Here is a 16,530-nt window from a genome sequence, read left to right on the forward strand (position 1 = left end):
TAATATATTATTTATCTTTTATAAGCTTTTAAAAGAATGATAAGCTTTATTTGTGCTGATATACAAAATATATGTCACTCTCTGCTAAATTATTACAGGCCTAAAATCAGCAAACGAATTAGGCTATGTATACACAATAAATAATAACAGCAAAACGTCTTACAACCAAATCGTTTTTTTTTTTTTAATGAAATTAAATAATGAAAATACCTCACTTTTCAGTTTCAAAAACGAAAAATTATCACTACATTTCTTCAGAGGAGATATTAAAATTAAACAAACATGTTACCCTGCACCCCTTTCCACACACATTTCGCTGCGTAGGCTATACAAAACAGTGAGACGTATGCGCGCGACAGTCTTGACCTAGTTAAAGATTGGTCATTCAATTATGAGGGCGGAACCCGGCGTCCTCCCAGACGCCACGCGATTGGTCAAATCATCTGTCCATTAAACGGTATGGGTACAACACTTCCTGATGTCGATGTCGATGCCCAGCTGTTGGCAGATGACCCGCATCTCCAGCATCCGATAACATCGTCTCTTCACACAGGACTGCCCTCACTGTTTCTCATCATACCTGCTCAAACACGGCCATGTGTGGAGCGGAATAAATAAAAAGGCTTAAATTACCCAGTGGATGAGAGTGAATCCTTTCAAATTTGATTTTTATTTTTTATTTTATGTCCTTAAGGTCGTGCTGCAGTACAGCGACGTAAGCTTCGCGTTGGCCGGCGCGTGCATCTCAACAGCGGGGACGAGGGCAGTGGCATATTTTCATTGACATGTGAGTTGAACTGTATCTGTTTAAGAGCATCAAGCGCAAATGAAAACAGCATCAGCAGGGATGGAGTTGCGTCGCGGGGGGTCGTCTGCCTCTACCCAGCTGGGTACTACACTGTCAATATGATGCGTGGCGCCATTAGCTACATCTAAAACAGCGTGGAGATGCAGGATGCTCTTTGTCAGATGTTATGATACCATTTTGCTGTAAAGATAGAAATCTGTTTTTAATACCTAATGCAAACTGGAGGATGGAATAATAGATTTTATGTGTTGGCTTATACTGTAAGTATTAAGAAATATGCTCTGATAGTTATACCTGCTCTGTCGTATTGTTAAAACAGCCGTTACAAATATGAGATAGAAAATAGAGATAGAGTTTTTATTAACCCCTTTTTTAAAAGGTTAATAAAAGTTGTCATTATACATTCTGGTTCTCAACATTGTTGACTCGAAAGGGCTCCCACTATCCAACACGATATTCGAAGTTCACCTATATAAGATATTTCCTCTGATATTTCTTCTGTAATTATGACAAAGTTGATTGTTTTCAACTTTCTTTTTATATTTCGGAGAATTTATTTTTCTTATTTATTTTTTTGCAGTAAGTTCCCTCCCCTTTACTTATTTTTTTTTACATATTTAACAACATTGGCAATTTTATGTTCTCATCATATAGTGGTGTGACTGTGTTGTTTTGTTGTGTGTTGCGTCTGCTGCAAATGCTGATGAGAAAATCTGTTATTGTTTCAGGAGAAACCTGTGTTTTCTGTTAGTTTGAGACCTTAGAGATCCTGGAGATGGAATGGTAGAGTATTAGCAATGACAGGGTCATGGGTTCAGTTCCCAGGGAACAACAGATATTGATAAAACATAACCTGGATGCACTCTAAGTCACTTTAGATAAAAAGTATCTGTCAAATGAAATAAATGTTGTATTGTTGAGATCCATAAAAAAAAGAGATTCTCTGGGTTCTCTGTAGTCAGGGAAAAGAAACATTGCCAATGTTGAACATGTTGGACATTCAGTGTGGCAGATTGTTGCCTGCAGACTGCTCTGCCCTCGTGTGTATAATATAAAAAATATGAACACATTACTGCTCTCTGTTGCCATAGTAACTAAAGCTGTCTCAGCAGCCAGTTCTTCAGCTAAATCTGTATCTTAGATGAAATGGGTAAAATCACCCCTTTGAGTCTTAAGGGAACAAAATTGTTAGAAATAACCTTTTCAGATATTAAAACTGCAATTGTTGTTTCAGCTGTTTTGAGTAGTAATTTTAGTTGTCTTTTTAAAAATGTCTTTTTAGTGACCTAATACAGAATAATGCAGTTGATAATGTTGATAACACTTTACAGTTATCCTATGTTAACTTTAGCTACTGCAATAAAAATGAATACTTCTACACCATTTTTAATTTTGCTTAATATTAGTGTTAAAGTTTAGGTTGCTATGATAATTTAACCATTAATAAAAGTGTATTTATAAACTTCAGTAACATTATATTATATTATATTATATTATATTATATTATATTATATTATATTACCCTTTTCACTTACTGTGATAAGTTTCCACATTTATTAATGTTGTAAATTTAGCATTTATAAAATCATTATTATTATTTATTTGTGTTATATTACCTTGACATTAAATTTCAGTAAACTAATCAGTGCTGTCTGGGTGTTTGAGGGAGTGATGTCACTTTTGACATCTTTCTTGCTTCTAACCACTGTAATCAATCTCTCCATATGTTTTCCTCCTTTGGAAAGTCAAATGCTATCGTAGATTTTTTTTTTCTTTTGCTATTGGAGCAAATGGAAGCACAAATGTTTTTGTGGTAGTGTTTACCAGAAGTTTACCCAACTATGACAACTTCTGCTTCTGAGAACCCTGCAGTTGGAAAAGGAGTCTATATTATATTATATTATAATGTAAAAAGTAGATTATATAGTATTCAGAAATGTTTTGATAAAGAATTATTGTAAAAGGTTACCCTGAAGTTTATATATAAGTTTATGCCAGTTTGAGATATTATTTTTTAAAAGAGAACATTTTCGGTAAGCCCCTCCCCTTGAACACAGATGAGCCAATGGCAGTTGAGCATCAGTTGCACGGGGAGCGATACTCAGACATCTGTAGGTTTCATCGTCATAGAGAAACATTGGAAAATCGGAAGCTTGCATGGGTTTGATGATGTTTATGCTACAAAAATGATAAAATGATGTGTTAACTTGTAACAATGAGGATAGGCAATATAATTTATTCTTTTACATTTCCTTAACCCAAATAAAATAGAGCCAAATGTCCCTAAGCATTCAACCCCAATCCCAATAAAGACAAATTTTATTGTTGTCATACTCTCGTTAATGTCATCTTGTGCTTCAGCAAGGTATATCTCTGGCTAAAACTAACGTTAAAGTTAGTGAGTCCATGCTAAAGTACAAACATAAATAGTGGACTGTTCTCACATCATGTACAGAGTAAGTCAAAAACACATATTTCAGTGCTTCTCCATATAAAACCGATTAAATGTACAATAATTTAATCGTACCCTGTGATACATGAACAGTGTTGATGCTGCATATTTCTCCTGCTTGCATTGTGATCTCTAAACTCTGGCTTCAAGTTACCCGCCATATTTATTTTCAAATATTTTATTTATCCCTCCATGGCATATTTAATTCCCACTTGATGGGAATGGTGGCCTTTCTGTGTCCAAAATGTTTTAAAAACAGGTTTTCCCGCTGACAGCTGTCACTGTAGGAGACTGAGCAGCTCGGTTTGTTTGTCCGAGGGAGCAAGGGTGGGGCTCTGAATTGTTCATCTGAGCTTGCCTTTGGTTTTAGGCCTAGTTCTTTACACAGCTGATCCATATTTTCCAGCTCACTGCTTATGCTCAGCACATCAGTATTCATCATCAAAAATGCAGAAGCAGTTTCAGTGGGAATTCTGTAGTTTCTCTCCACTTCCAGGCAGAGACTACGTCACTGTGCTGGTCCTGGTCCAGCTGTCATGCATCTGGATCCGGGCCAGGTTCAAGAAGTTCTTCATGGTCATACTTTTCATTTCAGTGTGGGTCAGTGGCAGCTGGAGACACTTAGAGATGCAGCATGATGGAGCATGGATCTCTCAATTCTGTGTATGTCAGAGATGTGATGTATCTAAGACCTTCTCAGGACACTCATTAAATGTTGTTAGATTTTCTCCAAAGGTAGCACCTGTTTCCAATTTTTCTTCAGGTGATGAGTTGAATATTTAGCTTTTCTTTTCTTAAGAATGTCCAGCTCCCAACTTGTTGGTGTTGTGTGACTGAGCGTGATTAAGCTCCTGTTCTTCTGCCAGGATCAGGCCCCATTGGCTGTTATGCTGATTCAACCGGGTCTGTGTAGAAGCCAGTTGGAAGCTGTCAGTATTGTAGTAGTACTCTGCGTCTAAGGTTTCCCCCACACAGCGGTCACCCATTTCCTTGAGGCAATGCTCTGTCTGTTCTCCCAGCTCATACTCCTTTACTGCTGTCTTCAGAAACTCATTGCATTTAGAATCATCTGTTTGAATCTAGTTTTTCATTTTCACTAGTGCCAGTCAGAATCTGACATTTTTCATTGTATTTGTCTGACTAGCTTGCAACACGACGGTGTACTGTATGTGAAAAACAGCAATCAATTTCCGTTATCTAGAGGAATAATTACAGAGAAATAAATAGAGCTCCTGAATTACATTTCTTAATCTAATTTTTTTTTTTTTTTTTAACTTATCTTAATTTAAATTACAGTCTAGCATTTGACCAGTAAGTCAGAAAAAGAGACACCACAATTTTACTTTGCTCTAGTTATTTATTTAGTCTTATGCTTATGTGACAATAGAGAGGTAAAAATGATATATTTGGGACATTATCCATAATGGTAATGGGCTTTTTGGTTAGCAGAAGCTTAAAGCTAATCAAATATAATTGGAATAAAACAATTTCAACTCAAAAAGTTAAATGAAGTAAATAATAAAAATAATTATTATTTTCATTTTCAAAATAAATCCCCTTCAGAGTGATGTAATACTCCTCTGTACTTTATGTCAAGGTGCAAATATTAATGTCAGGATTTGTTTTATGAGTATGACTGGTTGATGCACATGTTAAAAAAAAATCTACTGTAGTGTTAAATGCAGTGTTTATTGTATCGATCAAGTTACCTTACCTTACCTTTGTACAACCAAACAACAATCCACAATGTTTTGTAGGTTACAGTTTGGCTGAAGTTTGCTTTTTTTTTTTACTGTATGTTGTAGTTAAAGTGTGTGTGTGTATGGTTACTATAGGGTTGTGATGGTGAGGCAGTCTTCCCATCGGTTAATCGACATGTGACATCACTGGTAATACCAGTATCAGCATGGGGGCAGGGGCCTGCCCTCTTTTAGCTTGTAAAAGCTGCATATGCATTTTACTTTCACTTCCAAATAGTGGCAAACAACGTGTAACCAATTAAATGAGAAACAAATGTTTAAAAAAACTTCCAAAATCACCTTAGATAAACAGAAAAGTCAACAGGCTTTTCAAAATCCAAAATATTGCCAAACAAGTGCTTTTGCATTTTTGTTTCTAAGCTCATCGAAAAATCGTCCACCATTGTCTTGTCTGTCTCACCTCACTCTTCCCGTCAGTCAGCTCTCCTCACTGGAGATATTAAATCTGATCTGGGATGCGACTGTCGTTCAGCACGCTACATTGAGCAGCCGCATTCAATTTTTAATAGTAGTGTCTGTTCTTTTACCAGGCACGTGCACAGGTAGGGCTCAACCTGTGCAGAGCACATGCCCTTTTTGTCCTTATACTCCAAGGTGCCCTTTTTTTTTTTTTATCATTGCTATTGGTCACCCTTTACGTCTGTTTTACAAATATTTAGCAATATGAAAATTCTTAAAACGATAAATAAATATTAAATTAAATAAATATCTTGTTGTTTGAATAAGTACTACTAAACACTATGTCTATATAGGCTCATATTTTATTTATTTAATGTCTGACTGACTCACTGACTGAGACATGTGGGACGTCACCTGAGAGAGAGGGCTAGTATTTGCCATCTAGTCATAGCCAATATATAGCCAACACTTAAATAGGCTGTGCATATAGTATAATTTCATCTTTTATAAAATGCTATTTTGGCCAAATGCATTTTACCACAGGAAAAACTGAGCGCTCCGTCTATATAGCAACAAAAACTAGTTTGTAACCTGTAGATGAAAATGTAATGTGATGCGATGGTTTTCATGACAGAATGTGATGTGATGGTTTTAATGACAGAAAATAAAAATAAAAAATTCACATTTGCACACATTCGCTGGTCAAAAACTATATATTGATAACTTAAGTAATACAACAACATATAATTTTTTTTTCCATCAGAAAATCATAACAGGTGCGCCCCCGCGCTGTTTCGTAATGGAACACAAAGCGACGAGTGATCCTCGTCACCTAGATAACATATTTCTAAGAAATTTCTTCTATGATTTATGATTGCTGATACACTTAATTTATTAACATTTTGGCTAAACATGTTATGGTATACTCTCCGCTTGTCCTCACATGTATAAAATTTAGTAAACATGGTTTTACTACAGTAATGTAGTAGTAACTAAAAAAAATTACAGAAGATCACTGTGAAACCTTTATATTTTATCGTGCAGTATGTAATTCATGATTCATTCCAAGGCTTCATTTATTTGATCCAAAATACAGCAAAAACAGTAATATTGTGTAATATTTTTTACAATTTTAAATAACTGTTTTCTATTTGAATATATTTTAAAATATAATTTATTTTTGTGATCAAAGCTGAATTTTCAGCATCATTACTCCAGTTCAGTACTCTTCAGTGTCACGTGATCCTTCAGAAATGTTTTTCACTGCAACTGTACTTTTCACACTATATTTATTTATTTTTTTAATTGCTGGCTTTTCATTGCTGGCTGGTTTCTTATCATCTGGAGTTGAGTTGGACATAATTACTTAAATATTTCTTTACAAACTTCTTAAAAAAAGTGTATAAAGTTCAATTAAAAAAAGATTTAGGTTTCTGTTTGGTTTTATAAGTTTATTTGTATTATTTTGGTTAAAATGTTTGTGTATGAGTCAAGTATTTTTTTTTTCTCTATAAATGCAATTTAAAAAAAGAGGGAGTACACAAGAGCATTTACAAACACAGGACCCTACAAATAATACTGACAAAAAAACTTTTTTTGCACTTACATAAAGTTTTATTACTTGGTGGTTGGTTCCCCCAAAGAGAGAAATAAGAAAAAGAAGGAGAGGGAGCGACAGCAGGCAGCCAAGGGTAGCAGCTCACTTACTTCATGGATCAGGCCAGTTTGTAGCAGGGAAGAAGAGAAGGAAGGAAGTAGTAATTCAGATGTAGAGAGAGAAGCGATAGATGATGTACAATAATTTGCTGGTGAACAATATACAGGAGCCTCTGCAGGAGAGTTATCAGAAGGAGATGCAAGAGAAGAAAGCCAGTCTGGAACTGCCCCTCAAAAGGTCTGTGCACGGCCCCGTCTTTTACTGAACTAAATGATTTGTATTACTATAAAAAAAATCTAAACAACGGTGGGGTCAGTGCCGCTGTGGGCTGGTGATGCAGCTTAACACCGGTATCACCGTCAGCACCGTCTATCACGGCAAGCCTAATGGTTACAATGCACAATGCACAATGCATTGGAACTTAAAAACACTTAAGAGTTCAGTATCTTAAGAATACTGAAAACATGTATCACTGATCACTGGTTCCAATATATTTGAATACAGTATTGATAAGAAATATTTCATGAGACAAAATCAGCATATTAGAATGATTTCTGAAGGATCATGTGACACTGAAGACGGGAGTAATGATGCTGAAAGGTCACCTTTGTTATCAGTTGCCTTTTAAAATATCTTAATATAGAAAAAAAGCTATTTTAAATTGTAATATTGATTCACAATATTTCAAACAAATGCAGTCTTGGTGAGCATCGAAGTCTTTTATGAAAATAAATGTTTTTTTTAGAAACTTGAAATTTTACCAACCCCAAACTGTTTTTTTTTCTATGTAATGGCATTTGGAATTGAGAAGCAAGCCATATAGACAAGTACAGCCAAATAAAGAAATGCTGTCATGCCTGTGCAGGGCTCCAGACTAACATTTGTGAGCAGTGGCACTAGCACCAGTAGGTTCTACAGATGGTGGCACAAGAAGCAGATTTGGTATCGCTGGGGGGTGATGTGTCTGGGTATTAGAAAAACACACAGTCATAAACATACTATGCTATTGGTTTGCATTTACTAAAAAAATATTACACGTTTATTTCTTGGTAATACACATTTGACTGTAAAGCACTGAGCTTGAGTTGGGAAGTGTACAAAATGTACTTTTATTTAAAACAGTAAAGTGCAAAATCAGTTTTTCTAAGAAAAAATAATATATTGTACGCTCATTACCTGTACTATTATTATTTTAAAGGAAGGATAGTGATATAGATATATTATAGTTATTTGAGCAAGTCAGTTGCAAACTGAACAAGTTTGTTTTTCAAACCAAGGCACTTAGGGACTTTTCTTCCTTCATTCACATGAAAAGTGCATAACTTTGACAAAATTAGATTTCTTGATTTAATATTTTATAATAGAAATATGAATATAGTAAGCCAGTAAGTGCTCCTCTGTTGCCATCTACTGGTTATAGTGGTAATTCGATGTCTTTTTTTAATGTTATTTTAAATAAAAACATTTTTTTTTGCACAAACTGAAATGAATGACGTAACATCATTCGACTATTTCTGCCACAACGGCATGGTGTAGTTATCATTACTAGTTCAGATGTTATTGCATCAGCTCTGTTTATAACAGAACTCCGTGGAGAATTTAAACGCTTCTCAGTAGATCTTACAGCCACTGCAAGTTCAAACACTTCACACTGGATCTCACAGCACTGTGCTGTAACAGTGTCGCAAAATCAACATTTGGTTGCAGTCAGGAGCCCTGCCGTGGATAGCAAACATGAGTGCTAACAGTATTGACTGAATTCTTCACACTCGATTAAACTAGTTAAATACTGCTGCTCTCAGGTAAACAGTGAGTTTATCTTGAAAACAGTATAGAATAATATTTCATCCATGTCAACAATTGTTTAATAAATCATGAAGTATAAAAACCTCTCAAATCTATTTGTCTATACACTATTTGTATTTATAGATGTCATTGTGAAAATGGGGAAACTAACATTGATGATCTGCTGATGATAAACTCTAGTGATAAACACCCTGATGAATGGTTTGTATTTTAATAATAAAATCAGTGTTTATTGAGATAATAATGACCATAATGTCTTTCTTCCTGTTACTGTATCTCTCTTTCTTTTTCAGTATTACTAAAGAACCACTGCTTGGGATGGCCTTCACCAACACTACCATGCAGATATTAGCCATGTGAAAGATCTGGAAAAACAAAATGGGTATGCAAATCCATACATATTGTATTTAAGTTATTGGTTTTGTTAGTTGTTGTGCAAATAAATGTTTGCTAATTGGGCCATATAACGAAATACCATTTTGAAATTTGATGTACTACTATGTGAAGTTTCAAAATACTATTTTTTTCCGGTAAACGTTGCGAAAAAAATAAATTATTATGACTGTTTTTTATTGCTGAAACATTGACTAACATTATACACTGACATCAGGGAAAATAAAATTTGACAAATTAAACAAAGAAATGGCATTAGATTATGTAATATTAAAGCTCATGTTTTTCTTCATTAGCTAGATCCATATACAATATCTAATAGCGCTTAATGGAAACTGCTCTGCATAACATGGTAATCTTTTTCCATCTTGTCTGTTCTCATACAGCTTTTCTTGATATCTTATAGCTGAAACTGCTCTTTCATAACTTGAGCTGAATATGCTGAGGTCATCTCTTCTAGTTTGTTGTTGCTTTACATAATTTTCTCTGAATGAGCACAAAGGGTGGCACAGTGTTATTTTATTATCATTGAGATACTGTTATAGTTTTTATTAATATATTGAATTAGTTTTTAGTTTTATATTTTCATTTGAAAGTTTTAACAATTTTGTGTGTTTTTTCATTTTATTATTATTCTTTTTTATTTTTCTATTTATTTATTTTTAATTTCACTTTTAGTTTTATTTATTTGAGTACAGCAAGTAGAAAATAAAAAGCTGCTTTGGCAAGTAGTAACATTTATTTTATTTAAGCATTTTTTTTTACACCAATAATAACCCTGGGGTGATGAGTCATGCTTGGGGAAATAAAAATAAAATCCTACAAATAATAAGCTACATCTGCAAGTCTCCCTTTTATCTGAACAGGCTATGATGTTAGCTTCTCCTGTTCATACTGCTGGCCCTGTGCTTTTTTGGTAAAATAATACATTTGAGTGCTTTATTTTAATGACATGGTTATTTAACATTGTACAGTAAACAATGTTTGAAAATGTTGGATGGCCATTTACTATCAAACTGAAAATTTGGATCCTAAAGCTCCACTGTTTTTGAAGGGAATAATCTGCAGTTATTCCCTCTGTTACTCGTGCACTTCAGTTCTGGACTGAATTAGGCCATACTGAAATAGTTAATAGAACAGTACATTGTAGAGATGCTCTGCAGGGTCTTTTAATGAAATAGCTATGATGGATATGGCTCATTTCAACAAATAATGGCTGGCTTGCAGAATGTAGGGCAGAAGCAGGAGTCATGTTGGGGGGAGAGGTGCTGCATTTATAGTGAAGACCTCCCTCTGCTGGCAATATTATAAATTACTCCTCTGAATGAGTAAATCCCAAATACAGCAGCACAGCATGTTAAACAATAATGATGATAATAAAAAGACAGTATTTTATTTGAAGTCATCATTTCTATTTAATAGGTTTAATAAAACAAAACAAAACAAAAATCTAAGTTGCCAAATACACCAATTTGGACCTAAATTGTGAACCTGGACCACAAAACCATATTTGTAGCATTAGCCAAAAATATATTGTATGGGTCAAAATTATTTCTTTCTTTCTTTTTTTTTTATTATAAATAATTAGGATATTAAGACAAGATCATATTCCATGAAGATATTTTTTTAACTTCTTATTGTAAATATATCAAAACCTAATTTTTGAGAAGTAATATGCATTGCTAAGAACTTCATTTGGAAAACTTTAAATGCGATTCTCTCAGTATTTAGATTTTTTTACACCCTCAGATTCCAGATTTTCAAATAGTTGTATCTCAGCCAAATGTTGTCCTAACAAACCATACAACAATGGGAATTTTATTTATTCAGCTTTCAGATGATGTCTTGTGGTGTAATGTGTGTTCCAGGGATGGCTGAGAGGTCGTGTGTGGCGGTGAGCAGCTGAGGTCGGCTGTGATCTGGGTCTTCTCTTCTGACTGAGAGCATGTACAGGAGGAATGGACTCCCTGCCAGCGTCAGCATCACCTCCCGCCACACACAGGTACTAAAACACATCCTATATGTTCACTAAAGAGTTCAACTATGAACGTTAAACCTGGCGACCGATTTCATACATAGTTGTGTTATGGATTTAGCTATTTCATTTAATTTTGTGTAAAGAATTGAGATCGTTAAATATGGATAATCAGCTGAACCATCAGCACCAAACATTAAACTGTTTAATGGATTATAAATGATAGATTTATGGCTGCTGATTATTATAGCGTCAGTGGTGTGTGTAATTGCTCAGAAGCTGATTGGAGTCGCCACTGAATGTCAAGTTAGATCACATGATATTGGTTTGCTGAGGGGAATCAGATCCATCAGTGCTGATCAGTTCGATTACACACTGGCAGGAAGCTGCTCCAGTGGCATAGTGTTATGTCATTGACGTACCATGTGAACTCGAACTCACAGATAGTTCAGAAGATGTGATGAAGATTGTATTTTCCAGTTTGAGGTTCAAAAGTCTTAACTAAGTTCATAAAGTATATTTATTCTTATGACTACTGTGTTGCCAGGTTGTAATTATTAATGGAATTATCTTTTTTTCAGCATTGATTCTTTTTATATTTATAAAGCAAACTGAGAGAGTTTTGTAAGAGATGTTGGTCTGCGTTGGGACAGAGGACATACTAAAAGATCTTTCAAAATAGTTGATGTATTTTAAGTCAACACATTACTGTTGTGAAACCTCAGTTTTAAAACACATGGCACCGGAAAATAAGGCCAAAGAAATAAGGAGTTTGAATAATGAGCCTTGCTTAAAGAAACCATTTATGTCCCAAAAGTGGAATGTGCTAATACTTTATAACATTAAAGAACAAGAAAGAGAAAGAGAAAGAAAAATGGTTTCACAGCCTACCCATGAAGCCATCCACTCTTACATTCATGATACAGACACAGCGTACTAAAGCTTGATAATTAAAATCCATTACCATAAAGGTTTGGGGTTGGTAAAAATGTTATTTATTTGGAAAAATAAAAACAACAGTAATGTTATTTGTTTGAAACAGAAATCTTTAGTAACAATACAATTCTTTACTGTCACTTTTGATCAATTTAATGCATCCTTGCTGAATAAAAGTATAAATTTCTATAAAAAAAAAATATTATAATGATAATAATCTTATCTCACTGACTTCATACTTTTCATTGGTTTCATATTCAATAGTAATAGTCTGAAATGAGGGCATGAATAAATCTTCCAGCAATTAAGAGTGCACACAGAGCAGATAAGACATTGAGAAGATAAGACTGAGATTCTGCATCAGTACGGATATTACGCTGGATGGAATCGGGGAACTTCAAAGGGGATCTGTCAGGATAATTTGCTGAGAAGAAACCTTTCTTTTCATCGTGACTGTATCTTTCCTTCTCTGGCCTTTGTTATCTGATGTATTTTTGTCTGGCTTTAATTAAAGTATGTGCTGGATTGGCACATTGCCTGTTAATAAAGTGATTTGGTTGCATTCTGATCCATTTTTACCATCTGTGCTGAATAATCAAATGGAGTGATATAATTCAAATGGACTATGGTAATTAAACTGATTAAGTTTCCACAGGAAGAGTGCAACTGGCCATGGCTCTCCGTCCATATGGATTTTATAGGTGTTTGAAATATCAACCCTGATTTTATGTTGAGTTTTTCGATCTCTTTCCAGCCTAACTGTCTTCCTCATGTGTCTGCAGGACAGCAGTAGTTCAGAGTCCCTGGATGGACGGAGTTTGGACTCTGCCAAGAGCTTTGACGCGGTGGTGTTTGACATGCTCAAAGTGACACCCGAGGAGTTTGCTGTAAGTTTATAAATGCTCCACTGCTCCAGAGTCAAAATGTGACACTGCATTCATGTATATACATATATGTTAATGCAAGTACAAATTGCTTCAGTTGTGTAAATGACCAGTAGTTATGATAAAAGCCCTACACTTTTATACATCCAAAAATATGCAAAAATGCTGCAGGGCTGTGAACTTTTTGAATCGGTGCTCTTTGAATGCAGAATTCTTTTATGTCATCAAAAACTCAACAATCCAAGGCAAATTTTAGTTTGACATATAAAACAAATATTAGAGGGGAAGTTTCGCAGTTAATAGAAGCATGAACTTACATAACACATAAAACTTCTGAATTCTGAATTAAAAATCTAATTTAAAATCCACATATGAGTGATGGTTTGAAGTTTTTAAAATTAGTTGATTATAAGACATTAATATTTTAACTTTAATAATGCCTCATCTGGTAAAAAAAAAAAAAAAAAAAAAAGTAACTTTTTTCTAGTGCCACTCAGTGAGGGTTTGGCATATAAACTGCAGTGATTTAAAACTAGGAAAACATATTTCAGTTTTTTTTTTTTTTTTAAACATATGGATCACTTTTAAATAAAATGCACACAATGGCCTAGTTCTGAAATTTCATCTTTCCATCTTACAAATTTAATATGCCAGCTTAAGGGAAGCATTTAATTACCTATTCATTAGATATGACTCTTTTTATATTTATAGAAAGCCACTATGCTCTACTAAAGATGCATTAAATAACTTCTTCCACTGTAAAATAAATAAATAAATAAATACAAAAATACAAACAAAAAAATTCACCCCACAAGAAATCAATAGCACTTTTATAAAGTCTATTTAAAACTCCCTGAAACAAAAAATCTACTTAAATGAAAATTACTCACTGTGCCTTTAAAGTGCCACATTTAAATATGTTAATCTAATAGTTCACCCAAAAATTGTCATTATTTAATTTTTTTCCATACCTTGAATTTAAAGCAAAGGGTGGCCACAGATGACAATGCTCTCTATCTGCTTTGATTACACTGAAAAGAGAAGCTTGAACATTCTGCTAAACATCTTTTGTGTTCTATGCATGAAAGAACATCATATAGGTTTGGAATGAGATGAGGTTATTAAATGATGAGCTTTTATTTTGCAGAGTCAGATCACTTTGATGGACGCTCCTGTATTCAAAGCGATACAGCCTGAGGTGAGACACATATCCATGGCAACTAAATACACAACCTCTGTTTTTATCAAGCCACACAGAAACCCATGGCTGATCTCATGTGCTCTCTGGTACTACAGATTAATGTGACGTGGCAGTATAGCAGTGCATCAATGACACACACACACCACGGTACCCACAGCATCTAGCTCCACATTCTTCCATTACTTTAACCAGAGCCTCTCCTCTGCTCTGAGTTACAGAGCCCTCAGTACTTTCCTTAATTAATGTTTTATGTGAAGACGACAATGGAAAGGCGCTCATAATAGATATGATAGGTTTGGACAAGGATCAGTGATCAGAGAATTGCCGGGTTTTTCCACTGATAATGAAAACAGGTCTGCCAAGGAATTTATCAGTTTATCGTAGGTTTTGTGTAGACCGCTTTCAGTGTGATAAATGTTCAATGATGTCAACTTTTGGCCATGTTAGCTGTTATCCAGATCATGCGCAAGTGTTTAGTTTCGACGTTATCTTGCCATGATCAAAAGATGGTCGTCTGGCAGGTTCAGGATCCTATAAAAATTAAAGAAAGTGTGACTATCAATATAAAATGGAGCAAATAATAAATATGATTTTTTTAAACCACCCAGATGAACTGATTTCATCACAAGACACATTAATCAAATGAAAAGAATACATAACATGAAAAATTTGGAAAATATGACAGTTTTTTCTCACATTTTAGGGTTAATATGAGTGTGGTGAGAAAACCATTTTGGTGTCCCCATTTTATCATGAAGAAATATAAACCAGGCTTCTTCCAGGTCTCTCCAGACATTCTACCCAGTGATGGTGTAATGCTTGAGCAGAAAATTGTTTGGCAGTCTGTTTGGCAATTACTCCTAAACAAGCTACTTTTCTTAACGCTTCACGTCTGGAATCGTTTGATTCCATTCATGGTGACCTTGGTGTGAATCTCTGGCTTTTTTCAAAGAGATGAGCAAATCAATCTTAACATTTAGTAAGAGTCAGGATTGTTTGAACTTTATCCAGAGTATATGTGAGCATAAGTGAAGTGAGTGCCATTATGATGATGTCCAATGACCTACATCTTTGTGGTCCTTCGTTAACATGAGATCACTGGCTCTGTGAGCTGTGTGCACTAATGAGTCAGTGTGGATTTGAAGTCATCATTTCTCAGTGACAGCCACAGACATTCTAGATTGCATTTGTTTAAAAAGGCCGTGGGCTTATTTTTATGTATTGATTTTCCACGTGGCAGCATTAATAGTTAGTATTATGAGAGTTTCAAGCATTGCTGTGTGATTGATTCTGGTGAACCTAGCTTTCCATGAATAAAGGCCTGAGAAATCAGTGAAAGAAGGTGCTTTATCAAAATCAGGACGCTTTGAACACCCTTCAGCGTGACCGCTTCTGAACCATGTGTGCAATCAGTCCAATGTATGGGCGAGACGTCACGGGCGGGTGACATAGTGACTAGGAAGCTTAAAAGCATGTGCGGTGAAACCGGTGTCAGCTTCTGTCATTCAGCAAGCGCTCTCTGTGTTTGTCAGTCGCTGTCTTTCTGTGAGTCTTGTTTAGTGTTGTTTATCCACTTCAGTGCAGTCCTTTCACCCCAGGGAAAGGGCGCGATGCCTGTCTTTCTCAGAGGAGAATGTGTATATTACATCATTTCGGTTTTTGATGTGAATCTTTATACACCAGACCATGTTTACTCATCTGATTGTTTGACTCAATTTAATTCTGAGGAATAAAATGAAATACTTATCTGACTATGAGAAGTTAAATATACAGGGGCTCTTGGGATAAACATTTCTTGAGTAGAGCACATTTTTATCCCTTTTCCTCTGAGGAGGTTGAGGCGTTTAGCAAGGGCTGCTGGGCCGGAGCAGTCCCAACCCTACCGTGTTCCATCCCCTTATGTGTCATTCTCGCTGGATAGACTTCATCGTAAATGTCCTGATGCCTAAGGCTGAGGACTTTTTGCGGGCCAGCTCCCTCTGGGGAAGAGCAGTGTACACCACATTACATGGTGCCCGTCTCTTCTCAGTGCCCTCAGGAGATCATTCTCTCAGCCCTGCTGGTGTTTCAGTGCTTCCATCAGTTACTGCCCTAGAGCAGCTAGTACAGTCATGCCCTGGCAGTCCACCAGTCTCGGGAGACTGGTTCCCTTAGGAGATCACATTGTGGTGTGGGAGCTTCTGCCAAGTGTGCTTCATTGGGTCCTGCCCGAGTGAGCAGGCTTATCAAAAAAAAAAAAAAAAAAAAAAATCCTAAAAA

General features: G+C 35.3%; 1 protein-coding gene and 1 pseudogene across 1 annotated transcript in view; one reads left to right on the forward strand and one right to left on the reverse strand.

Annotated features, from left to right (window-relative positions):
* Window positions 1–410: 410 nt before the first annotated feature.
* Window positions 411–16,530, forward strand: part of LOC113106828 (ras-specific guanine nucleotide-releasing factor RalGPS1-like) — a 104,330-nt gene continuing 88,210 nt past the window's right edge. Inside the window, exons 1-5 of the mRNA XM_026268845.1 lie at window positions 411–787; window positions 9,176–9,264; window positions 11,144–11,277; window positions 12,969–13,073; window positions 14,218–14,268. Of these exons, the coding sequence (XP_026124630.1) occupies window positions 11,221–11,277; window positions 12,969–13,073; window positions 14,218–14,268 (213 nt within the window). The 5' untranslated portion in view covers window positions 411–787; window positions 9,176–9,264; window positions 11,144–11,220. The remainder of the gene's footprint in view (window positions 788–9,175; window positions 9,265–11,143; window positions 11,278–12,968; window positions 13,074–14,217; window positions 14,269–16,530) is intronic.
* Window positions 3,439–5,123, reverse strand: LOC113106827 (uncharacterized; annotated as a pseudogene).

Source organism: Carassius auratus, chromosome 8, assembly GCF_003368295.1.
Source record: "Carassius auratus strain Wakin chromosome 8, ASM336829v1, whole genome shotgun sequence".
Lineage (NCBI taxonomy): Eukaryota > Metazoa > Chordata > Actinopteri > Cypriniformes > Cyprinidae > Carassius > Carassius auratus.